Source organism: Nelumbo nucifera, chromosome 2, assembly GCF_055504915.1.
Source record: "Nelumbo nucifera cultivar China Antique chromosome 2, China Antique-T2T, whole genome shotgun sequence".
NCBI lineage: Eukaryota > Viridiplantae > Streptophyta > Magnoliopsida > Proteales > Nelumbonaceae > Nelumbo > Nelumbo nucifera.
The window spans coordinates 70,121,735-70,149,627 of NC_142650.1; the positions used below are offsets into that span (position 1 = coordinate 70,121,735).

The 27,893-nt window shown below is 39.0% G+C and overlaps 1 protein-coding gene across 5 annotated transcripts in view; it reads right to left on the reverse strand.

The window, feature by feature from the left end:
• Nucleotides 1-9,339: 9,339 nt before the first annotated feature.
• LOC104601488 (PH, RCC1 and FYVE domains-containing protein 1-like) overlaps nucleotides 9,340-27,893 on the reverse strand; it is a 147,619-nt gene continuing 129,065 nt past the window's right edge. For all 5 annotated transcript variants that reach the window (XM_010264844.3, XM_010264843.3, XM_088898278.1 and 2 more), the window contains 2 exons: nucleotides 16,948-17,363; nucleotides 9,340-9,680 (listed from right to left, as the gene is read on the reverse strand). In XM_010264844.3, coding sequence (XP_010263146.1) covers nucleotides 9,515-9,680; nucleotides 16,948-17,363 — 582 coding nt within the window. In that variant the 3' untranslated portion in view covers nucleotides 9,340-9,514. The remainder of the gene's footprint in view (nucleotides 9,681-16,947; nucleotides 17,364-27,893) is intronic.

The following is a 27,893-nucleotide window of genomic DNA, read 5'->3' on the forward strand; positions in this document are numbered from 1 at the left end:
TAACTGTCTGGTTCAGCAGTTTGCTGACCAAAATCAACGGTTTTGGGGAAAATCCAGTTTTGGGGGAAAATAGAACCGGTCATGCGACCGGTTCCCGTTTTTCCGGTCCGACCGTCCGATCCAGCCCAATTTTAAAAACCATGATACATAATATAAGATTTTACACTCTACATATTTGTATTTGCACTCATTTCGACTGAGCCTTAGACTCTTCTGAGTTAAACCCATTTTACACCTTGCGTTCCTTCATGGCTTCATGAATCTATCAGACTGAAAGTGTTTCAGATTTCCTAAACAAGTATTGCACTTTCTCCTTTACCAACCAATTTTCTTTTTTTTTTTCCCCTTTTCTTATTTGTTTGGTCATTCTACCAAAAAAAAAGTGGTTATTGTTCTCTCTTTTAGCAGTAATAGCTTGGCAGATCATCCTTCGTATTCTTTACTTTTTCTTTTTTTATTATCAACTAAAAATTTTGTGGCTTCTTTAATCTTTAGGTTGTCTAAATTCTTTGTTTAGGGAGCTTTCCAACATAAGATTGGGCCCATTTCATGGGTGATTCACACCACGTCAATTTAGCTTTGTCCTGCATGTAACAACTATTTGATCTCAAAAAGAAAAAGCAAGTTGCTTTAAAGTTTATGCTCAAGAGTCAAGATAACAACTTTCAACTTTAGTTATTGATTATAGATTGGAGAAGGGGTTGATTATTCTTGCTCAGGCTTGCATTGTCTGGCCCATCCTAGATATTTCTAGGCCTGAGCAGAAAGTTTTCTTCAATGCCCAGCCCAATCCTAGGGCACAATCTTTTTTCTTTTCTTTTTTTTTTTTAATCCTAAGATTTACTTCAGGTGGAGGGACACTCACCTCACTTTAAAATTTTCTTAACCATTATGAAATGGGAGATAAAAAGATACAGGAAAGGACATAGCCCGCCTTGTCGCAAACCCAGAAAACATATGCTTTGCCTCGCCTTGCCTTGAGACAAAATTTGTGTGCCTCACCTCTCCTAAGGCATATGCCTCATGCCTCAAGGATTAAGCCTTTTAAATTTTTTCCATAACATTCTTGATTAAGATGCCTTGGAAGTTATATGTATATGTGGACTCCGGATTTCCTGCCCACGATAATTTTGCCCACGTCTACCCAAAACATACTACCCCCGTGAATTAGAAACATCTCCCCTTACATAATGCTATGTAGGAGGATGAGATATTCTCCATGTGTGGCTGTAATGTTATGTGGGTAGATGTGGGCAGAGTTTGTGTGGACAAGAGATCCGAACTCATGTATGTAGGAGACTTCTCGAGGTCCTTCAACCGAGTGGCTCGCTCTCTTGCCAAACTTGGCATTTCTATTAGCATCATCAACACTTTTGTTTTTGTTGAAGCCAAAGCCATAGCATCATCAATGTTCAGTTTAAAGGGATGGTTGACCAGGTAATCTCATGAGATCCATTTGGGCCTTTTTTGTTCTGATACTCATGGAAGTGATGTTTAACAAATGAAAGAGCCCATGAATTATGATCAACAGTTAATGGCCCCTTTGTAATAGCATCAATATCTTTGATCCAAATCTTGACTCTGTTTAAAGTGGGGTATGACCCGGAATACACAAACACAATTATATATGTTTATATAAACTAATGTAAGAGTGTATGCATGGCATGCTTGTAAGTATTAGCCATATATGATCGACCTACTAATAGTCTACCTCTCTCTTGAAGAGCGGTGGGACCACCATCGCTGGATTCGCTCTAAATAAAGAGTGAATTGCCCATAGTTAAATGGGCCTAAACACTTCAGCCCATTAATGCCTATTACTAACTACTTAAGTCTGAACCACCCTATGAGCCCAAGTCTAATGGTCCAAATCTGAAATCTAGGTTGTGTCTATCAAGGTGTTGGGTTTAACTAGATATTTGCATCATGATCTCTCAACCATTAATATCTAACACTAGGAATCAAGGAAGGACTTGTTCCCTTGACACAGCCCAATGCCATACTTTTGCAAAACCAATTCCAAGACCATCTAAAATCAATTGTTGATAGCTTTAGACATCCATTGGAAAGAGTATGTTAATAAATATTCTCTTTGTTTAATAAAATGGTTGATTCTATCACAACGATCATTTGATTAAAAAATTCACACATCTGCTCTAACATACTTGGGTGTTGATCCTAAAAGGATCTCATCGATTGGCATATTAAAAACAACTTTGCTTGATACCCGACAGAGTACCATTATCAAGTTAGGGATCACATGCAACATTTTAACTGTTTCACCCATCACCAAAGTCCAAGAACAATTTGAAACTGGTCCGGTGCAATGTTTTAAATAAATACCCATTCTCACTCCTTGGATCACAATCCTAGAAGTTGAGACCTACTACTCTATAAATTAGGCAGTATGAGGTTGTCACCCTTGTCAGGATAGACCACTTGAGTCTATCCATTGGTTGAGAACATTTAGACTACGTACCAACTATGGTGTCTCAAAACATAATCCTAGAATGTAGTGCAAGGATAATTTGTAGAAATATATCACATGATACATGATGTAAATTGAACTTTTATTCATAACAATAGTCAATTACAGCCTATATTGACGATGAGGGCATACACTGTTTAACAACCTTTTGGGCTGATTAATGCTTTAGTGATGTAGTGTCAATGTATCGGATTTTCCCAGAATTCTTGCAAAAAAATCATCCTTGTATTCTTAGACAACATCTTATTCTATAGTATAAGTTTTAAAGAACACCTAGTCCATCTCCAGAAAAACTCTCAAAATCCTTCAAAGCAATCAACTATTTACTAAATTGTCCAAGTGTGTAGCAGATCCAGAGTTCCTTCTCTTGATTACCTTAGACACATTATTTCTACTAGTGGAGTGCAGGTAGATCCTTCAAAGGTCTCTAGCATTGATGAATTGGCCTGTCTCGATAGAGGAGAACATGGGTTCTTGGGGCAGAAACTTCAAAGGGGATATGACACTATAGCTAGGTCCTTAACTGACCTCCTAAGGAAAGGAAAATAGGGATGGATAGAGTCGCCTGAACAGGCTTTTCAACAACTAAAGACAACTCTATTAGAAGCACTAGTGTTAGTTTTACCAAACTTTGATGATGAATTTACAATTTAAATTGATGCTTGTGATACAGGAATAACATCTTGAAGGGAAGAAACCCCTCTCTTTCTATTGAAGTTGACTACCCCAACTTATAGTGGCTCTTACCAAGTTGATAGGTTTTAATTATGATATGAAATTAATATAAGCATGGAAGGAAGAATAGTGCATTTGATGCCCTTTCTAGGGGCAGTACTTCACCATTATACTCAGTCATCTCAACCCCTATACCATTTTGGATTGATCAGATCAAGGAATAAATGGTAAGGGATGCAAAACTACAAGCTTGTATTAAGAAGTTGTTCTCAAAACACTATAACATCTCCAAGTATGAGTATAAGGGAGGGGTTCTGTGGCACAATGGTTGACTGGTTCTTATCTCTCAGTCTTGGTACAGGCAGTAAATGTTTAATGAATTCCACAACTCCCCTTTTGGAGGCCATTTAGGGTGCCACAAAACACAATAAAAATATTATAAAAAAGTATATTGCAGCCAACTGCAGAATTCTGAATTCCACTACAATCTTATATAATTCAAAATGACAAACACCCCTACCCTTAAACACTAATACCCACCCGTGTATTGGCATCAATTTCGAGCTGACACCTACCCCAACTGTACGGTGGGGCTAAGAATTCTTAGGGTGTGCTGAACAGTCATTCTCCCAAAAAACTATGGATTTGTTGTTTTTTTAGTGGTATGAAGAAGGAGCTCCAAGATTAGGTGAAGGAATTTGAGATATAATAAATGAACAACAATGAGAACGCATCCACTGTCTATATGACTAAAGCTTGGGCAGGTATCTCGATGGATTTCATTGAAAGTCTTCCTCCAAAGGAAAGGATTATTATCATAGTGGTAGTGGACCGATTCACCAAGTATGACCATTTTGTAGCTCTCACACACCCATTTATAGCCAAGGATGTAACCAATGCCTATGTTCATGAAATTTTTTAAGTTGCATGGCATGCCATGTAGGGGTGCTCACAGTTTGATTGACCGAACCGTGGGGTATTTTTTCAAATCAAACTGACTTGATCGGTTTTTTAAATATCCAAACCAAAACCGAACTGATACAACCGGTTAACTGCAGTTCGGTTTTTTTATGCACTTAAAATAAAAAATACCTAAAACTGTCGATGGTTGCTATTGGTGGGAATTTGCTGATGTTGGACTGGTTGGTGCCGGTGGTTGCTGTCGGTTGTCGCTTGAAGTACTTGAGAGGTGGCGCCTGGCAGAGCCGTAGAGAGGAGAGATGTGTGTGTGTGTGTGTGAGAGAGAGAGAGAGAGAGAGAGAGAGAGATACAGAGATGGCATTGGTGCTTTCTTGCCGGCAAGGTGGTGACTGGCGTTGCCGCTTGGTGCTGGTGGTTGGCGTGGGCTGCGTGGTGGAGATGACAAGTGAGAAGAGAGAGATACTCACTCAGATACTCATAGAGAATAGAGAGACAGAGACAGAGACACTGGGGGAGAGCCGGAGAGGCTGCCGGTCGAAAGACGATCGACGCTGGAGGAAAGCAAGGGGAACTGCAGTGCCGACTGCCAAACTGGCCACTTGGGATTGGGGTTTGGCCGTCTAGGAGAGTGAGAAATAGAGAACTGAGAGAAGGTATTAGGTTTAGGTTTCGAAGAGACAAACAGAGAAAGGCTAAAATGTCGGCTTTTTAAGAATATCGAACTGAAATCGAACCGACTGATTCGGTTAACTGATTTTTCGGTTTGGTTAAGGTCGATTTTTTTTTTTGCTCACCCCTAATGCCATGCTCCATAGTTAATGATAAAGATTGAGAATTCACTAGTAATTTTTGGCAAGAACTTTATTTTTTGACTTAAGGGACTTAATAAAATGAGTTGCACCTAATCTTCAAACGGATGGGTAGACAAAGACCCTTAATAGGACCCTTGAAACCTATCAGTATTGTTTTACCAACTCCTAGCCACACAATTGGGTTCAGTGGTTATCCATGGCTGAATGGTGGCATAACATTGCTTGAAGCATTATGTGGAACAATCCCTTTCACTCTCATGTCTTATATACCTAGAACCACCATAGTGCTTGTTTCTGTTAGAAATCGACAACAAATAAGAAAGGAGGAGATTGGGAGCCCGATGAACCAAAGAGATCATACGAACCAAGCTACTTCCGTTAGTAAGGGCCTGTTCGTTTCCTCTTAACTCTTATCTCTTAAGAGGAATCTTTTAACTCTAAGAGAAAAATGTTTGTTCGTTTCCTCTTATCTCTTATCTCTTAAAGTGCAATCATCCAAGTTTTTGTTTTCCAATGATACCCCAAAAAGACAAACAAAAGTCTCATATATGGGGTCAAAATGGATATTTTATATTTTTCAGAATTCAGAACAACATTCTCTACATTCAGAGTTTAGAGGAAATAAAAGTTCACCAATACTAATATACCTCTTAATGTAATTATTGCATTTTCAGATGTCAGACTTCAGAGCAAACGAACAGGCCCTAAATGAACAAATATATCATTGGGTCGAGTAGAGGAAGCTACGTTAGCAATAAAAGCAAAAGATGAAGAATGGAGTTAAAAATAGGGCTAGAGTGCACGTACCTTATTAGGAATGTATTTTACCTACTTATAGTGAAAGTGTTGTTCTCGTTGAGGAGTGCCCTTTTGAAAGACGGCTTTGTGGCCTGGTCGAAGGCTTCTAGAGGTTGCCCTTATCTAGGTCAAGGCTGACTGGTTGGGGTCACTAGTTGAATCAGTCCTAGTCCTTCAGTTGTAGCCATACCGACAGAGCACTATTGCTTCTAGAAAGTCACGGAAGCTGGTCGATGGGCTCTACAGATTCTTTGAAGAGGAAGAGAAAATAGGAAAGGTGGCTTATCATCTGAAGTTGGTAGAGGGATGTAAGGTGCATCCAATGTTTCATGTATCATGGCTTAAGAAATATCTCAAGTCATCATATAAATCATACCCACTCTACCACCACTCTTACCCAATAGATTTTTTCATCCCTAAAGGCTATCCTTCAAGCAAGCAAACATGTATTGATACACTCAAAACACGGTTTTAAATATCGATACGAGCCGATATGCCCCAACCGATGTATTGGCCTGTATTAAATCTGCACCTTTCATTTTTTTTTAATTCTTTTCTTTTTCAAATTAATTCAAAGGGGTCAATTCAAGGCCCGTTTATCCCCTAAACCAGATCATACCCTGAAACACCTATTATAGGGGCATATCGGGAGGTCAATGATATAATACATATCTGCTGATACACCTCGAGGAGAAGGAAAATCTTCATGGGGAGGCAATGATACTGACCAATGATCGAAATAATAATATGTCCACTACAGATCACTTACACCATCATAACATTTTATGTTGTAACGACTTTTCTTTGTATATGCCCATCTATTAAGTACCCCTACGTATCAATAAAAGGATCACTGGCAAAGTGGCAATCAACTCTTTTCATCTTGTTCTTTTCCTTCCCTTGTGTAAAAATTGAAGGATGGCTCGAAAGAATTTCTAGGGAATGTGTAAAAATTGATTTTAAAAGTTTCTTCAAAAGAATTGTCTCTTCATAATTAAGAGCCAATCTCTCTCATGCAGGGGTGCTTTTCCATGGAACTAGAATAATTCTAGACCTGTTCAAGGGCTGGGTCGGGCCGGGCTTTGTCTTTGTATTAACAAAATATATTGAGGCCCCAGCTTTATCTTCATAAACTAGAATAATTCTAGACCTGTTCAAGGGCTGGATTGGGTCGGGCTTTGTCTTTGTATTAACAGAATATACTGAGGCCCCAGCTTTGTCTCCATAAGTGAGGGAAACAGGTTGCTTAATTGATCATTAATGAGATGAATACTCATAGACAACCTAGGTTTATGGTTGAATATTTAGGTCGGTTATTCTAGTGGTTAGAATACTCATATTTCAATTAAGCAACCAAGTTTGAAATCCCTCTAACAACTTGGTTTTAAAGAAGACTACTTTTAAATTATACTTAAATGGAATTAATTGAGTTGATTATGAAATGAAGATAATTAATGAAAATATTAAATGTTACAAGTTGTGTTAAATAAGGTCGGTTATGGAGTCAATTATGACAAATGGAGTTTTAAATAGAGTCAATTATAGCAAGTTTAATGGGCCTTAACCAAGGTAACTGAAGTTGAATTTCAAATTTGAAAAAATGAGGTAAATTGTTGAAACCTCCTCTTAAGTTTTGGACTTGCTAAAAATAGAATTTGGAAAATAAATATTTTGCTCAAAACATAATTATATGGGTATTTTTGACATTTTCATGCCTCTTTACGGGATACCATATTAGTTCCAAACTAGGTTTTGGTGCAAGAAGCCACCACCCTCTCACTCCCAACGGGTTAATGCTTCGAAGGCTTTCAGCCGATCAAAACACTTAATAATCCTTCTAACCAAAATATTTGCATCCATGATCATAGGCACAAAAATAGGGGTGCCAACGGTATTTGAAAATCCGATTTTGAATTCGAGATTCGACATACTCAAATCGAATTCGGATAATTCGAGTATCTAATCGGTCGAATTCGGATATCTTATTCATACTGAATAGCTAATTGGATTCGAATTCTGATATGACCTGATTCGATTCAATAAATATCCGAATTTGACCGATTATTTAATTCTTATATAATATATAAAATTTTTAAATGTTTTATATAATTTATAATTTTATATATATAATAATTAAATTATATAAATAATTTATATATCTATATATTTATATAAATAAAATATTTATTCTATATATTTATTAATTACCTAAAATAATTAATTAGTCGAATTCGATTCGAATTGAATATTCAAATATTTAATTAGATTCGAATTCAAATATTAATTTTCAATATCCGTCCGATATCGAATAGAAGTTTTTAATCGGATTCGAATTCGGATATTGCTTGATCCGATTCGAATTCAACCCGTTTACACCCCCTACACAAATACATATCTTCTATCAGATGAATCTAGAAAAATTTTGTAAAACCATTTTCAAAACATTATAGGGAAAATTCCTGAACAATACCCCTAAACTTTGGGGGTTGTGTCAAGTTAGTCCCTGAACTTCAAAATGTGTCTTTGTAGTACCTTGAACTTTCAAATTGTGTCTAATAGGTCCCTAACGTTAGTTGACTGTCACTCAACACCGTCATGTGAAATCATATGTGCATTAAATAATTCCAAAATGGCAAAGTTACCCTTTATGGTATTTTTTCTGACCATTTTACCCATTTCGTCCAAGTGTTACTGTCTGGTTACAGTTGATCATTAAACAAGGGTGCATGAATAGGGGAGCAAGAGCTTTAATAGTTGATCGGTGTCCGGTTTCATAACCCTTCTTCCCTTTTCCTTCTTTTAACACTCAGACAAAATGTGGAAAATGGTCAAAAAAATACCATAAAGGGTAGTTTTGCTATTTTGAAATTATCTAATACGCACCTGATGTCATGTGATAGTGTTGACTGATGGTCAACTAACGGTAAGGACTTATTAGACAATTTGAAAGTTTAAGGTACTGCAGAGACGTTTTGAAGCTCAGAGACTGACTTGACACAACCCCCAAAATTCAGGGTACTGTTCAGGAATATATTTTGCAAATCAAGATCAATAAGACATTTTATCAATCACCTACCAGGGGAAATTTTATATTCATCTGACCGAAAACTCTCCCAAAATATTCTAACTGTTGTGGAAACAGATTCCCTTTTGTCCGTTAATAAAATTTGTCCAAAAGTGATAGTTCTGTTTCTTGGCAGTGTCTTCATCTTGTTGACACACTTGACAGGACTAATATGCAACTGAGGGTATGAACTATGAACTGAGGGTATTCCCAGGAAAGGCTGCTTATTCAATTGCTCAATTTGTTAAAAGCCAGTCTAGAGACGGTTTTTGGGAGGAAATACCTCCAGTCTGCCTTAGTTGAATCTGTAGATGGTTGTTTATAGTAATTTAACAATTGGTATGGCATTAAACAGAAGGGAGTGGCAAAGCAGAATTTATGTAGCCGATCCCATATAGTTGATAAGGTTTAGATGATGAAGGTGATGACGGGTTTCTTTGTCCATCAAAAAAATGGGCTTGAATGATAAAGAAATGTGAAGGAGAACTTTATAATGGCATAGTAATTATCTAGAAAAGTTCACCTAAAATGAGAAAAGAACAAAAGAATAAATGAATAAATGAAATACATGTATGTGAAAATTTTTACCAAAGAGCTGATGTATGTTTTTACTAAAGGAAATCATCTCTATTATTCTACTGAAAAGAAGCTTTTTTTTTTTTTCAAATAGAATTGATGGCAAATGTCTACTGTGATCCATACTGCAATTCAGAAGCATATTTTTCGTCTAAATTACCATATGTTTTTCCATTCATTTCAACACGTGTGAGTAGTTGTCTCAGATTCCTCAGAAACAGGAGTTGGACCCACAGGTAATCCCGTCGGAGCACCATCTGTCCCTGGGTGTTTATATTTCTTAAGTAATCTATCCTTGTTTTCCTTCCACCATTCTTCAGCCTGTTGCGAATCAAATTTTCTTTTGCTGCATAAGTATTAAGAGAAGAAACAATTTAGTTAGGGTGAGATAGAATTTGAACTAGTGATAACATATGAAAATGGTGCTAAACAATTTCTTAATGCAAATAAGCAACATGTAAGAGTTCACTTTAATCCATGGAGAAGGAAAATATAATATCTGCTTGATTTAATGGGTTTTGAGTTACAGAGGTATATTGGTTATAGGCAGATGACATAATGGAACTTCTCTGTGATGAAAGAGGGTCATCCTAGAACTGGTTTGTAGACAATGATCCTGAGTGAGATTAAATCAATGTTCAGAGAATTGGATCAGGCATTGACCTGGAAAAGGGAGAGGTATACTCGGGGTTGAGCCATGATGGCGTCATACACACACATTCAAAATATATAATTATATACATATATAATATGTACATAATAATATTAATTACAATATAATATGTATATAATAATATTAATTATGTACATATATTCAAAACATATAATTATATTCTGCTATAACATCTGTTTTTTGGCAAAAAAAAAAAAATAATAATAATGGGGGAAGGTGCCTTCAACCCCTTGGCAACATGTAGATCTTGAAAAGTTACCCAAAGTACTTACGAGTGGTAGGGTCAAAACATTTATAACCCTTTTGAGAGGTCGGATAACCATGCATGGTCTATTGTATAAGAAAGGGGGAGAAATGTCCCTGGAAGGGTATTTAGATGCAGATTAAGTAGGGACCTCAATAGACAAAGTCTATGTAGAGAACACTGATGTGGGCCCCACAGCTGTGGTCTCCACTGTGATCGTAGGACAGTGTGTGCAATTATTTGTTTTAGTCATGTTAGTGTTAGTTGGTGGTCAGCTTGTTATTTCAGTTTGTTATTTGCTTTATTTGCCATGTAAGTATCAAGGGCAGATCTGTCATTTCCTCTATGTACTGAACATAACCTATAAATACTAAGAGAGTGGCGGCGGCAGATCAATTTTTTAGAATCTATCTCTCTTTTTAAACCTTTGTGTTCTCCTGTTCTTCTCCTCTCTTTTCTTCTTTTCCTTAATTTTCTTTTACCTTTTCTAATCTGAAATCCATCAAGGTTCAAGGCTGATTGTAGTCTTGATCGCCTACTTGGTATCAGAGCCTATCTAGGGTTTCTCATGTGAGTCTAGTCCAGTCGACCACATGAGAACTATCTAGGGCTGGAAGTTTATAAAGAAGTGTTCGTTGGCTGATTCTTGGAGGTTACCAGAAGAGTTTAGCAGCTGTTCGAAGACTTGGCACGGCTTGTAGAGTGTTGGTAATCAAGAAGAATCAGAGAAGGCTAGGGTTCAAGCAACGTTGGAAGGTAGCGAACAGAATTCTCTGGGTAAGTCTTATTTATTTTCTAGAGATTGCTATCAGTCAAGATAGGTTGGACCTATCTAGAAGGAGCGGCCGAACTATTTTTAGGGTTTTCTCTCAGAGGTGATCTATTCTAGGGTTTGACATTAACCCTACGACAAGACTAACTGTTGGGCCGAACTCTTTTATCTTCTTGGAAAGTGTTCGTTTTAAGGGTTTTCTCTCAGAGGTGATCAGTTTTTAGGGTTTCACATTGACCCTACGACAAGACCTAACTGTGAACCCCTTTGAAAGTGCGGTTGAGCACTTATTTCAGACCTACGATTAAAACCCTAATTCTGTTCCAGCATCTCAGATTGCTCTCTAAGCTGGTTTCAGACCTGTCTCTTGATTCCAATCTCTTTTAGGGGGTGAAAACTTGTACAGACTGCCTGGTACTGTGATTGCCGATTGGTTTCAGATCAGATTTACACTGGTTTCATGCATATACTGTGATTGCCGATTGGTTTCAGATCAGACCTGCACTAGTTTCATGCATATACTGTGATTACAGATTGGTTTTAGATCAGACCTGCATTGATTTCATACTGATTTCTGATTGTGATCGACTGTTCAAGTGTTGTTTTCTGTTGTAGTAACCCTAATAGTTCGTAACTACTGATTCTTGACCAAGAATGGAGTTTAAAAATCAGGGAGAAGGTAGTTTTGGGAACAACAGTTATGGTAGTGTATCTGAAACTGGGTTTCAGTTTACAACTGTGAGATTTGACGGGTCAAACTACTTGGAATGGGCCCAATCAGCCATGATGGCTATTGGGGGAAAGGGAAAACTTGGTTACCTCTTGGGAGATGTGAAGGAACCTTCCAAGGAGGATCCAATGTATACCAAGTGGGTTCAAGAGAACTACTTGGTTATGACATGGCTGTGTAACTCTACGCAGCCACATATCAGCCGAAATTACTTGTCGGCAAAGACAGACAAGGAGATATGGGATGTTATGAAAGAAACCTATTCCCAACCCCTTAACGTTGCCAGAGCCTATGAACTGAAGTGTGAAGTGAATAGTCTTAAACAAGGAGAGAAACCAGCTTCTGTCTACTTCTTTACCTTGAAATCCCTGTGGCATGAAATTGATCATCTAGAGACTCTTGAGTGGGAAAGTCCTAAAGATGCACAGACTTATAGAAAGCAAGTCGAGACGAATAGGGTATTTGAATTTTTGGCTAGCCTGAATTCAGACTATGTCATTGTGAAGCAACAGATACTGACCAGAGATAGTGTGACCCTCACTGCATTTCCCAGTTTTTATCCTATGATTGCCTATCTCCCTCTTACAGGTCCTATCTCACTTCCATTGCCAATGTCCCTATTCCCAGAACAATGCAAGAAGCCTTATCAGTTCTAGAGTGGAAAGATGCAATGCAAGTTGAAATGGATGCCCTATTGAAAAATAACACTTGGGAGCTAGTTGACCTACCCAAAGGAAAGAAGCCAGTTGGATGTAGATGGGTATTTACTGTGAAGCATAATGCTGATGGCTCAATTGAAAGGTACAAAGCCCGGTTGGTTGCAAAGGGGTTCACCCAGACTTGTGGTATAAACTACTTGGAGACCTTTGCCCCAGTAGCCAAGATGACCACCATCCGAGTTCTATTATCCCTTGCAGCAAGTTATTCTTGGCCCTTGTTCCAGATAGATGTTAAAAATGCTTTTCTGAATGGAGACTTACAGGAAGAGGTCTACATGCAGTTGCCCCCTGGATTCTATGACACAGAGACAGGTAAGAAGGTTTGCCGACTGAATAAGGCATTGTATGGATTAAAGCAGTCACCTAGAGCTTGGTTTGATAGATTCATACTAGCTCTTGGAAAATTCGGTTATGTACAGGCCCAGTCAGATCATACACTGTTCATTAAAAGGATGGACTCCTCTTTGACCCTGCTTGCTGTATATGTGGATGATATTGTAGTGATAGGAAATAATAGTAGTGAGATTGAGTCCCTCAAACAGCTCCTTCATCAAGATTTTGAGGTGAAAGATCTTGGTGCACTACGGTACTTTTTGGGTATTGAGGTTGCTAGATCTAAACAAGGGATCTTTATCTCTCAGAGAAAATATGTTCTAGATCTGTTGGCGGAAACTGGAAAGTTAGGTGTCAAGCCTGTTGATACACCCATTGAACATAACCACAAGATCAGTGTAGAGGGCGGGGAGCCTCTTGAAGACAAAGTTATGTTCCAACGGTTGGTTGGAAAGCTCTTATATCTCTGCCTCACTCGGCCAGATATCAGTTATGCAGTTAGTGTTGTCAGCCAATACATGCATTCCCCTAGAACTACTCATCTTCTTGCGGTAGAGAGAATATTAGCATACTTGAAGGGATGCCCGGGTAGGGGTATACTGTTCAAGAACGATAATCACATGAAGGTGGAGGTCTATACAGATGCTGATTGGGCTGGGAGTGCTGATGACAGGAGGTCTACCTCTGGATATTGTGCCCTTGTGGGAGGAAACCTTGTCTCTTGGAGGAGTAAGAAACAAAGTGTTGTTTCCCACTCTAGTGTCGAAACCGAATACAGGTCAATGGCTAACGGAGTGGCTGAAATCCTATGGCTGAGATCACTACTTGAAGAGTTGGGTATTGATTATGAGAAGCCCTTGATGCTGTATTGTGATAATCAGGCGGCTATTAATATAGCTCACAATCCGGTGCAGCATGACAGGACTAAGCATATCGAAGTTGATCGACATTTTGTCCGAGAGAGGGTCTCATCACAGGAAGTATGTCTCCTGTATATCACATCCAACATGCAGCTCGCAGATATCCTAACCAAGGTTGTACCAAGGAAGAAGTTAGAGGCAGACCTATCCAAGTTGGGAATGATAAATATCTATTCCCAACTTGAGGGGGAGTGTAGAGAACACTGATGTGGGCCCCATAGCTATGGTCCCCACTGTGTTTGTAGGACAGTATGTGCAATTATTTGTTTCAGTCATGTTAGTGTTAGTTGGTGGTCAACTTGTTATTTCAGTTTGTTATTTGCTTTATTTGTCGTGTAAGTATCAAGGGCAGATCTGTCCTTTCCTCTATGTACTGAACATAACCTATAAATACTAAGAGAGTGGCGGCGGTAGATCAATTTTTTAGAATTTGTCTCTCATTTCAAACCTCTGTGTTCTCCTGTTCTTCTCCTCTCTTTTCTTCTTTTCCTTACTTTTCTTTTACCTTTTCTAATCTGAAATCCATCAGGATTCAAGGCTGATTGTAGTCTTGATTGCCTACTATCTACAAGCTACTATTCCTTCTTGTGTAGAAATCTCACCAGGAGTAGTGTTGAAGCTAAATACAAGGCAGTGCTATACACTACTTGTGAATTGATTTGGTTGAAATATCTTCTTCAAGGGGCAGATATTCCTATTGGAAAGCCAAAAGTTATTCTGTGATAATGAAGATGTCACACATATTGCTTCCAATCCAGTTTTCCACAAGAGAACTAAGTATATAGAAGTTGATTATTATTTCATGAGGGAAAAGGTGACAAGTGGTGATGTTGTCACACCATATGTGAGATCAAAAACTCAACTAGCTAATCTGTTCACCATAAGCTTAAGCTGCACTAGGATGGATTATATTTGTAACAAGTAACATCTTGGAAATTAAAACTTGGAATTTTATGATTATATGCTAAAGCTTGAGGGAGAGTGTTCTTATTGATAGGGGGATTTTGTCATTCTTCTCTCCTATTCTAACTGAAAACCCCTTTTTAGCTTTCTTCTCTCTTCTTTTTCTTTTAACTGAAACTTTCTTCTGTTTTTTTTTTCTTGTCAACACTCTTGGATGGATAGAGAAAAGAACAAGAATAATCTTAGAGGTGTCAAGAAATAATTGACTCCCACATCAAAGAGTCTCTTATATATTAAAAGATATGTACAATTACATGAATGCCCATATAGGGCTGAAAGAGGAAAAAAAGAATAAGATGTATAAGATAGGGACTATACTAATAAGATACATCAAATTACAAAGTCTCCACACTCTCCCTTAAAATGATGCCTAGACATAAGCATCAGTTTGTCTATAAGAAAGAGATGTCAAACTCTAGTCACAACTTTGGTGATGATATCGGCAATCTGCATGTCCAAGGCTACATGATATAGACCCAATAGTGAAAAGAACTCAGATAAAGTGATAGTCCACCTCAATGTGCTTGGTCCTCTCATGGAAGACAGGGTTACGGGGTTAGATGCAATCTTGATAGCACTCGTATTGTTTGCATAGAGGGAAATAGGAGTAAGAAGCTGAATGCCAAGATCTATAAAGAGAGATCTTAACCAAACAATTTCATTGCAAATCGAAGACATGGCCCTATACTCTGCTTTGGTGGAAGACTTGGAGATTGTTTGTTGTTTCTTACATTTCCAAGAGATGAGTGAATCACCCATAAAGACACACCACCCAGAAGTGGACCTACGAGTGTCTTGACAATCAGCCCAATCTGCACCAGCATATGCTCTCAACTAAATAGGAGAGGAGGAGGAGAAGAACAATCCCTAAGAAGTTGTTCTTTTAACATATCGAATGATGCGATGAACAACAACCATATGAGGTTGATGAGGAGCAGAAACAAATTGACTAACAACTTGAATTGCATGAAAAAATTAGGGCGAGTCATAGTGAGATAAATGAGGGACCCCACAAGCTGGCGATACAAGGCAGCATCAGGAAGTAATGAACCTTCAGATTTAGATAGCTTAAGATTTAGTTCCATAAGTGCATCAGCATGCTTTTCATCATTAAGACCAACAAGTTTTAACAAGGTCAGAGGCATATTTCTGCTAACAAACAAAATACCCTTGATCACTATGATGTACTTCCAGTCCCAGGAAATAGGTGAGAGGGCCCAAGTCCTTCATGTGAAAGGAATTATGAAGTAACAGTTTCAATTCACGAATACCCTCAGCATCATTCCCAGACAATAACAAGTCATCAACATACACTAGGAGAATGGTAATACCCTGAGGCCGTCGCCTAACAAAGAGAGATTGATCAAAAGAACTCTAGTTATATCCAACAACAACTACAACATTGCGAAAGTGTTCAAACCATGCTCGGGGAGCTTGTTTTTGACCATATAGGACCTTTTTTAGACGACATACTAAAGAAGAATCACTACATTATTCAGGACGAGGCTTCACATAGACCGTCTCCTTCAACTGACCACGAAGAAAGGCATTCTTCACATCAAGCTGGCATATGGTCCAAGATTGAGCGGCAGACATTGCTAAAAGAACACAGACTGTGGTTGCACAAAGAAGACTGAACAGAAAAGGGTTGATCAAAACGGCCCTAATACGACAGGATTACTGCTTCTAGTGAGGTTCAAGAGAGAGAAAATAGATCAGAGAGCAACCTGCTCTAATACCATGTCAAAACTTTTGGCTAAATAGATAAAAACAAGAATAATCTTAGAGGTGTCAATAAATAATACCTTTTTCATCTTCATCCTAATTGTTCTTCCAAAGTTTAACAGTTTAGATTATATAATTCTTTGATGAGATGGTTATGCTGGTTTAGTAAAAGAGCATATTTGGGTTAGGTAGTGCAAATTCAACTAGATCTAGGCATATTTGGTTCTATTACCTACCAAATAAATAATTTAAGTACCCATAATTTAATGATGGATATGGCACTGAACAGAATGGAATGCCGAAACAGGAATCATGTAGCTGATGCTGACCCCATATAGTTGGGAAATGGCTTCGATGATGATGATGATGATAGCTATCAAAAAATATAACTGCACAATATGAACACATTTATCTAAAAGTACTATATTATTAAGATGTTTTTAAATATGAATTTAAATATTAGTAGTTAGATAGAAGCCATAAATATTGAAAGGTGGAGAAGAAATTTTTTATGGAATTCTGGAAAATAAATACCTGAATCTGACTCGTTTGAAGGCTTTGGTCCCGTTCTTAAGTGGAACAAAGGTTACATATACACCGGGTTCAAATTGCTCAGTCACCTCTAATGTTGATGATCTTGAGCCATTTTCCATGCTTTGTGGAGGAACAACCTCATTGGTATCAGAAACAGATGGTCTATTACCATCCTCAAGAGTGCCTTCAGCATCATCTATCCTTTGGTCTTGCATGCTAGTAGAGGGTTCATCAACCATGAGAGTACTGTCAAGCATACTTTGTTGTTCAGACTCTAAATTGTTAGTTGGTGAGGAAGAAGCTTCCAATGCCTGGCTTCCATCTGTGTTCAGCAAAGCTTCTATTTGAGAATGCATAGCTTTGATGGATGTACTATCATAAACCTCAGCAGGTAACTTCTCTGACATTTCTTTCAGCTGAATAGATGTAAAGTAGGGAAAAAATGGTAGAAATTAGTGAATATTGTAAACAAAGAATTATACAAGGAGACACACATTATGTAGAAAATTCTGCATGCACAATATACTCTTTACAAATGGCTCATTTCATAGAAGATGTATAGAAAGGGAAGATAAATTATAAAATAATATTTCTAAAAGATCATATTGATGAAATAAAGCAATCCAATTGTATCAAGTTTGACCACCATACATTCAACAAGCTCTAGGTAAATTACATTTGGATTTTTATAATTCAGGGTCCTTTTTGCAAAATATTTAGGGTTTTTTATCCATTCAGCTCCAATAGAAGACTATGAGATTGTTAGCTGTTTCTTACATTTCCAAGAAATAAGGGAATCACCTAAAAAGATACACCACCCAATAGTAGATTGTCTAGTATTTGGACAACTAGCCCAGTTGAGATTTTACGCAAACCAATAGTTGGAGAGATGAAATGGAGGGAAAGAAAAGGCCATAAGATAAAAATCCCCCTTACATATCACAGATAATGTGATGCACAATTGTCTTGTGTGGCTAGTGAGGAGAAGCAACAAACTGGCTAACAATCTAAACTGCATAAGATATGTCAGGGTTAGTCATGGTAAGGTAAATAAGGCTCCCCACAAGTTGACAGTACAAATAGCTTCTTCCAAAAGAGGACCATCATCCTTAGGTTCAGGTTTACTTCTAGAGGGCTATCAACTAACTTAGTATTTGTGAGGTGATCAAGCTTGACCAAGTCAGTAGCATGCTTTTTCTAGTTAACAAAGTACCAATGAGACTTATGATGAACTTCCAAGCCTAGAAAGCATGCCACAGAATCTAAATCCTTCATCTTGAAGGAGTGACTGAGAAGTTGCTTCAGCTGATGTACCATCATGGCCATCTCCAGTTATGAGAATATCATCAACATGGAACAGAAAAGGAGTGATACCCTGAAGATGTCATGAGCTGAAACATTTCGACTTTAATCCCTTAATTAAAATGTCAGCTAATTTATTCCAACCTGAAACATTTTCCTTGACTTCAACCACTAGTTTGTTAACCCACACCTCCTTTCCAATGTTCACCACCACTTATGCAGTTACCATTGGTCTTTACTAGTGTTAGGATTTCCTGAAGCTGACCCTCGTTATTAAGAGTACCTCTTTGGCTCCTTAACACAAACTTGACTGTTGTGAATATTCAACCCATACGTTCAAGAACTTCCATAGGATGTTAGAGATTACCTTCCAGCCTCGGCCATACCTTCCTTCTGGAAAAAATACCATCTGCACCCTTCCAAAGTCCAAAACCCTTGTAATGTTATGAATATTCCTTTTACATATCTCCTTGTTTTTACAACTTATTGAAGAAAACTGAAGAGAGGAGAGCTTGAGAGTTCGGCAATGAAGGTTTGAGAATGAGAGTTTTGAACCTAACTTTCTCTCAACACCCTAACACTGTTTTATTAAGATAGATTTGAATAATTACAAGGAGGCCCTTAGTTGGGCAAGAATTTACAAAGAACATAATATAGACAGGATGGGCCCAGAATAAGGCGCATTACAGAAAAACATAGATAATAAGAAAGAATAAACAGCCTATGGGCCATTCGGCCCATCTTCTCTACACTCCCCCTCAAGCTGAGCATAGATGTCAATCATGCCAAGCTTGCTAGTATCATGCTGAAGTTTTGCCTTGGGAATGTCTTTGGTGAGAAAATCTGCCAATTGTCCTTCAGATGTGATGAAAGGAAGACATACTTCACCCGAAGAGACCCTTTCCCTAATGAAATGTTGATCAACTTCAATATGCTTAGTTCTATCATGTTGTACTGGGTTGTGAGCAATGTTGATGGCAGCCTGATTATCACAGTACAACATCATTGGCTTGTCATGTTCAACCCCAAGTTCTTCCATCAATGATTTTAGCCATAATAATTCAGAAACTCCATGTGCCATGGCCCTATATTCTGCTTCAGCGGAAGACCGAGCAACAACCGATTGTTTCTTACTTCTCCAAGAAACAGCATTACTAGCCACCAAGCTGCAATACACAGAAGTAGATCTTCTGTCATCAATGTTTCCGGCCCAGTCAACATCGGTGTAGGCTTCAAGTTTCATATGACCATGCTTAGCAAACAGAATTCCCTTTCCTGGGGAGCCCTTCAAATAACATAGGATTCGCTCGGCCGCTGCCATATGAGTGTCTCGAGGAGCATGCATGAATTGGCTAATGCAACTGACTGCATATGCAATATCTGGCCGAGTCATGCATAGGTACAAAAGTTTCCCAAGAAGTCTCTGAAAGATTCCTTTGTCTTCTAACAATGTCCCATCTGAGGCAGAGAGTTTATGACTCATATCAATAGGAGTAGCAACTGGTCTAGCACCCAACTTTCCAGTTTCAGAGAGCAAGTCAAGAACATACTTCCTTTGGGAGATAAGAATCCCATCCTTGGATCGAGCCACTTCTATGCCAAGAAAGTATCTCAATTCCCCCAAATCTTTAATCTCAAACTTTGTATGGAGAAAAGATTTTAGCACATGAATTCCTGAAACATCATTACCAGTCACTACAATATCATCTACATACACAATGAGGTATACTGCCAAAGGTCCACTCCTCTTCACAAACAGAGTATGATCGGACTGTGTCTGCACATAACCAAAGTTAACAAGTGCTGTTCTAAATCTCTCAAACCATGCTCCAGGGGACTGTTTTAGTCCATAAAGGGATTTTTTCAGCCTGCATACCTTTCCTTTCAAATCAGTTCCATACATCCCTGGAGGAAGAGACATATAAACCTCCTCATGTAATTCACCATTCAGAAATGCATTCTTCACATCCAATTGATAAAGGGGCCAGTCAAAGTGAGCAGCTAAAGATAGAAGAACCCTCACAGATGTCATCTTGGCAACAGGTGCAAAGGTCTCCAGATAATCAATCCCATATGTCTGTGTATAGCCTTTTGCAACCAGTTTGGCCTTGTACCTTTCAATGGTGCCATCAACTCGATATTTGATAGTAAAGACCCACTTGCAACCGACTGGATCCTTCCCTTCAGGCAAATTAACCACTTCCCATGTGTCATTCTTGTGTAGAGCATCAATTTCAGATCTCATAGCATCCCTCCATTCTGGAATCTTAAGAGCTTCTGACACAGACCTGGGAATAGGGTTAGAAGCAACAGAAGAGAGATAGGCAAAGTATGAAGGTGAAAGCAACCTGTAAGAAAGGTGCTTGGAAATGCAGTGAGCAGTGCACTTCCGTTTTCCTTTCCTAACATCAATGGGGATATCAAGGTCAAGGAAGGATGACTCCAAGGGTGCTGAAACTGTACCTGTTGTCTCATCTGTGACTGGAAGTGTATGAGGCACATGTGTTGTAGGAGAAACAACCTGCTCATTTCTGGATCTTTGCCTTTGATACACCTTGGGATTGAGGATAGGACGAGGAGGTAGAGGTGGAAGAGCATTGGGACAGGGAGAATGGAATGACTGATCCGCCCTTGATTCATTTGAAGGAGAAGCAGACTCATCAAAAGACTTAACTGGGACAGGAAGAGGAAGAGCAAACACCTGTGGCAAATCCTCCCCTTGTGGACAATGTCCTTCTAGAGAGGAACCATAAAAGGGGGAAAGCTCATCAAAGGTGACATCCATTGAGACATACCGAGTGTCAGTCTTTGGATCAAAACAACAGTAGCCCTTCTGTGTGGGGGAATAACCAAGGAAGATACACTTGTGGGCTTTGGGTTCAAATTTATGCCTCTGGACACTTGGAACATGAACATAACAGGTGAAGCCAAAGACATGAAGAGGAATAGGAAAAAGGTCCTTGTCTGGATGAAGGAGATTGAAGGGAGACTTAAACCCTAAAACCCTGGAGGGCATACGGTTTATAAGGTAGGTGGCAGTAAGAACAGCATCACCCCAAAACCTTGTAGGAACAGTGAGGCAAATAAGATACTTCTTGCAACTTCAACAATATGCCTATTTTTCCTTTCAGCAACTCCATTCTGTTCTGGGGTCCTAACACAGGAGCTTTGATGAATAACCCCCATGTCAGAGAGATAGCAGGATAGGTTCGTCTCAAAATATTCTTTTGCATGTCAGATCTGAAAATTTTAATCCTGGTATCAAATTGGGTTAGAACAAATTCATGTAATTGTCTCACAAGTCTTTGAACTTCATCACGGGATTTCATCAGGAATATCCAAGTGAACCGAGAGAAGTCATCAATAAACAAGATAAAATATTTGTAGCCACCCATGGAGGATAAGTGGTAAGGCCTCCACACATCAGAGTGCACAATATTAAAAGGAAAAGAAGATCTTTTATTGCTTAAAGGATAATTGTTTATACAATGCTTTGATAACTCACAAGACTCACAATGAAGACTAGACAAACTAATTCCCTTACACAGTTCAGGGAATAGATGACTCAAGGCAGAAAAAGACAGATGACCCAAACGACGATGACACAACATAATCCGACTAATAGACTCTGAAGATACAAATCCGAAAGCAACATTCCCAGGATGATCAGTGCATTGTCCCGGAGTATCAAGCAGGTATATTCCGTTCACCTCATGGCCACTCCCAATCACCTTCTGAGACTCCAGATCCTGAAAAACACAGTAGGAAGGAAAGAAGGTTACACAACAGTTTAGTGACTTGGTTAAACTACTTACAGACAACAAATTTGTATTTAGTTTAGGTACATGAAGGGCAGAAGGTAGGAATAAGGAATCCGTAGCCTTGATGGTTCCCTTACCAGAGATAGGGGCAAGTGAACCATCAGCTAAAAGTGATTTTATCACGTCCAGAAAGCAAGTCATATGAAACAAACAAGGTAGAAAGGTTGGTCATATGGTCAGAAGCACCTGAGTCAATAATCCAAGGGATCTTGAGATTACCTGAAGTGGTTGCATGATTGGCAGAAGCCCTTATACCTGAATGAGCAAATGCAGAAGTAGAATTTCCTAAAGGGTTGGAAGGAGAAGTCACATCACCCAGCTGACTGATCATCTTCCCAAACTTTTCATATTCTGCTTTCATGGCTGCCAACTGTGTGGAAGCAGACATCTCTTCAGTATCTGGCCCGGCAGCTACATTTGCACTTCCTGATCTTTTACTATCATGTTTTCTCTGAAATCGAATGGGCACAAAATTAGGATGTAATTTCCAGCACTTGTCTTTGGTGTGCTTCGGCTTCTTGCAGTACTCACATATAACTTCTTTCTTTCCTGTGCCACAAGAAGTTCCAGCATTCCATTTAGGTTTAATCCCCATATTGGCAAAGTGATCACTAATATCAGCCCCTTGAACCTGGACAGCCCTTCTGCTCTCTTCACTACTCACCAATGCATAAGCTTGTGACAATGAGACACACTCCTTGGAAAGAATATTCTGTTTTGTGATATCATATTCTGGGTTTAGTCCAGTTAAGAACTCAAATACCCTGTTCCTTTCAACCAATTTTCTGTAGGTCTTTGCATCATTGGTGGTGTCCCAAGTTACAGCTTCTATTAGGTCAATCTCTTGCCATAGAGACTTCAGGGTTGAGAAATATATAGCTAGAGGTTTCTCCCCTTGCCTTAAATTCTTTACATCACTTCTCAATTTATATGCTCTGGTCACATTGAGTTTTTGAGAATAGGTTTCTGCAACACTGTCCCAAATTTCCTTTGCTGAATTCATCCATAGGTAGTGTTGGCTAATTTGTGGCTGCATTGAGTTCACAAGCCACCCAATGACAGTGTAATTTTCTTGCATCCACTTCTCGTAGGATGGATCATCTTCTGGGGGAGCCTTCTTACTCCCGGAAATGAACCCCCACTTTCCTCTACTACATACATAATTCTTTACTGATTGTGACAATGCCAGATAATTAGTTCCATCTAGTTTAACTGTGGTCACAATCAATAAAGAATCACTTGGAGTCCCCTGAACCAGTCCATATTCAGCACCACTCTTGTTTTCAAACTCTGAGGAGTACATCATGTAAACACTTCAAATACGATTTCAGATGACTTATACAAGTATACTGAATGAGGATGAGCAAGATCTGAGTTCAGCCAGCCACAAGAAGGCAATACACTGAGTTCAGCCGACCACAAGAAGGCAATACACAAGGTCAAACTACACCCGAAAGTTGTGAGAACCAAGACTGAAGCAGAAACTTCTACACGAGTCACCAAAAACAGCTTGGTTCTGCCTTCAAGAAGTAATCAGAAACTTCTAGGCACTGTGCACTCAACCGAAGTTCCTTTTCAAATCTGGGACTTCAAGGTAATCACCAAAGAAAAAGCCAAGAAGAGTGAATACCAATCGGTATTGCTGAAAAGGCCTTTTTACACAGTGTGGGCAATAGAGACAACCCCACTGTCAAAAAAGAAAAAAAGGCCTCAAGAACAGTCCGTACAGCCCCCAAAAACAGCCAAATAGAAGTAACAATCCACAGCTCTTGATACAAGGATGTTTCGGCAGTTTTGACAGTCCAAGAAGGAGTGAAAACAGCCCAGAAATTTCTGGGTTAAATCAGATTAAAGGGCAGCCGAAAGTAGTACAGAACAACCAGAAAATTCGGACACTTCAACAGTCCAAACACATCAAAAAATAACCCAGAAATCTGAGCACAACTTACAATTTCGAGCTTCAAATCAGAACCGAGCTGTTCCCCTTCCCTTTTTTTTTCTCTGATTCTTCCTGGCCACCGAACCACTTCTCCAAGAGATTTGAGTCTTGGGCATTTCCAATGACCTCCAAGAATCAGACAACACGAGCTAAGCTTCCAGCCCTAGAATATTGAAGTTCAGGCCTGCTCTGATACCATGAAGAAAACTGAAGAGAGGAGAGCTTGAGAGTTTGGCAATGAGGGTTTGAGAATGAGAGTTTCGAACCTAACTCTCTCTCAGCACCCTAACACTGTTTTTTTAAGATAGATTTGAAAAATTACAAGGAGGCCCTTAGTTGGGCAAGAATTTACAAAGAACATAATATAGACAAGATGGGCCCGGAATAAGGCCCATTACAGAAAAACATAGATAATAAGAAAGAATAAACAGCCTATGGGCCATTCGGCCCATCTTCTCTACACTTATTTTCTTTGTTCTTTCACTAACATGCTTTTTAGTTCTTTCTCCCTGCTGGAACAACCTAGCTCGTCTAGAAAACTTCCAAGTCATTTTAAAGTTTTGGTATCAACTAGAAGTACCATCATCAGTTTCACTTCCCTAATCTTCAGTGCCAGCTTTTCATTGAATCTCATCTCTTCGAACAAAAAGTTGTTTGCTTAAAGTGATAAAATACATTTGAATGTACAATAAAATGAATACTACAAGGCTCCAAACTCTGCTATTTTTGTACACTTGGAACGTCTGATTGTTGGGTCCTCAAGGGTCTAACTTGATCCTAAAGCTGTTATGTATTTCTGGGTTGGAACAAAAGGGCTATTGCTACTCTATCCTATTTCTAGGAAGAGGTTGTCTATGGGTGCAACCATTTTTGAGTTCACACCCTTTTATTAGGGTGTTCTCAGGAGGAGAATAACTAAAATGGTAGTATAGATATGCTTACCATTCCCCTTTCTGTTCCTGTACCTAAGAGTTCTTCTTCCTTTATCTTCTTCTACCATATTTCCTTTGAAGATAAAATAAAAGAATTTATTAAAATAAAAAGAGAGATAGATACAAGGATGATGATAAACAATCACACGAAAGGAAAGGCCAACCCAAATTCAACCCCAATGAGACAGAAACAAACCCAAATCAACCAGAACCAGAAACAAGCTAAAAAGGCCTTTCTAACAAAAGCCCCTTACCCATAACAATACAATACAAGACAAGAGACAAAATAAAACCAGAATGTTAAACCAGCCTGATGCCCAAAAAAGCCCAAGCCATCCCAAACCCCAACAAACAGCTTTAAACATCTTTTTCAGTTTTTTGAGTACAAATTTGTTGTCGCTTCTTGACCATTCCTTTGGGTTTTTTGACGAGTTTGTTAGGTTCCATTCTGAAAGGCCACCTTTAAACCTCGTGAAGACCTTAGAGACCGGGATCTGCTGTTGTAATTTTTTATGCTTTTGAGTTCTGAATCTTCTGACTGCATTTAGCCTTCCCACTGCTATTTCAGAATTCCCCAGTAATTTCTGATCCCTGTCTTCGACCATCACCCCCTTGACCTCTTCTTCTGGCTCCTCTATGAAGTCCCCACAACCTCTGGCACTCGCTTCCACCTCTTGCCTTGTTGAATTATCACAGTTAGGATGAACCACTGTATCTATCAGACCTTCTTTCTTCCCAAATGTTTCCTCCACAGATCTAAAGGCTTCTTTTGCAAATTCCTCCCCTCCTAGAAAAAAACAGACCCAAAATTTTGCTAACTTTCACTCTCCTATTCACCACTTCCTCGATGTTAATAGACTTTTCTACCATATGGGTCTCATCAATCATCGGTTCAGACTCATTTTCCTCCCCTGAATCTGCTTTCATCCCCTCTTCTCCATTCTCCTCTAGTGGGAAAGTTCTGTACTTTTTCCTTTTATATGTCCGAACCTACCCCCCCCAATTCTTATCTTCTTCACCTTCACCTCCCTCACCCTCAATCCCCAAATCCTTCTTTCCTCCTTCCTCTTCTTCCACACATCTGTCCCCTTCTCCACCTCTATTTTCCCACTTCTCTTCCAAAACTCCTTTTTCCTTTGCCCCTTCAGTCCCAGTTCCCTCATCTCCCCTTTCTGTTCTCCCTCTCTTCAGTGGCTCTGCTTTCATTACTTCTCGGCAAGGTAAGAATGACCTCTTCCTTGTTCTTTTCTTCCACAACCACTTCTTGCTGTCCCCTATCCACTCCCTATATCCTTTCCAGACCTTCTTTCAAACCCTCTTGGCGATCAAAAGGTCTTCCCCATCCTCCTATTTTTCCTGTGGAACAAATCTAATCTCAGATTCCATCGTGCACCTTTATTTTTCTTCTGCCCGCCCTTCTTCCTCCCCTTCTATCTTCTCTAAGATTGCTGAAGAATTCTTCATTTTGACAGAATATCTTGTTGTTCTCCACACAAAACCTTCGACATCACCAGTACTTCCTTCACTATCAGAACATCTCCCATCAATGGGCTATCTTGTTGATCGCCATCACATCTCCCATCCTTTGTCGTCTCTCTCCTCAGAGTCGATCTCTTCAACTCACAAAAATTAAAGTCCAAACCTGGTTTGACCCCTGTAGACCTCCTATTATTCTGATCAAATCTTTCTTCGTAACTGGGTCCACTCTTCAACCCAGGCCCCAAAGGCTTATTACTTCTGGGCTCATCACTTAAAAACTGTCCAAAGACCATCTGTTTCCCACCCCTCTCACACTCCTCTTTTTTGCCCACGTGCTCCCCAAGAGAAACACGTGCTGGGCAGCAGAATTTCCTATTTGTGGAAGTACAAGAGAATCTATAGAGTTCTTGGAGAGAGTTGCAGAAAGCATGTTTCTAATGGTGCCTATCTTCAACCACTTCTAATCTGCTTTAAAGTGATAGGTACAACATTACCTATTTCAGACCTTGAACTTCCTATTCCTCTGAGAAAAGTAAGCAAAATGTTTCTACTACCCACAGTATATTTGTCTCTCTCACATATAGTCATTTATCTCTTGCCCATTGATCCTTTCTTGTTTCTATAACCTCACATGTTGATCCAAGATCAATTCCAGGTCAGAGATCTTTGTGTATTTGATGCAAAGAAACTAGATATAATAGTGAGATAAGAGAGAATGATTGAAGGAATAAGAGAGAAAGAAGAGGGAAGAGAAGAGAAATTCAAAGAACTGATAGTGGGGTTCTATATAGTCCCCCACATATTTTATACCTTATGATGAAGGTAAAATTACATCTATGCCCCTCATAAGGTGGCAGAAAAGATAAGAATGAATTAAAGGCCCAATAACTATGAAACAAAGGAAAGAAAGTTCAAGCCCACAAACCCAACATAGCTCACTCCTTTCTACTCTTCCCCTCAAGTTGAGCATACATGTCAACCATACCTACTTTGCCAAGTGTTTACTGTAATGCTGCATTTGAGACTCCTTTTGTAAATATGACTGCCAACAGTTGGTCAGTCTTCACTAAAGGAATGCATACATCGAGAACAACTCTTTCTCATATGAAGTGTCAGTCACGTCAATGTGCATGGTTATATCATGCTGCATTGGTATTTTTATTACTGCTTATTATCACAATTTAATAACAATGACATTTAGGTACCTATACCCAACTCTTCCAACAAGGAGCTGAACCATAGGGCCTTATTACCATGTTCCATTGCATGATACTCAACCTCAACATTAGAACTTGAACCACATTTTGTTTCTTACTTTTCCAGGGCACCATATTCCCTCCAACAATGCAATACCCTAAGGTAGACCTCCTATCATCTAGAGAATCAGTCCAATATAAATCAGTATGGACCTCCACATTTTGTAAAGGATCACATCACTAGGACACCCTTTCAAATAAGCAAGGATCCTATCAA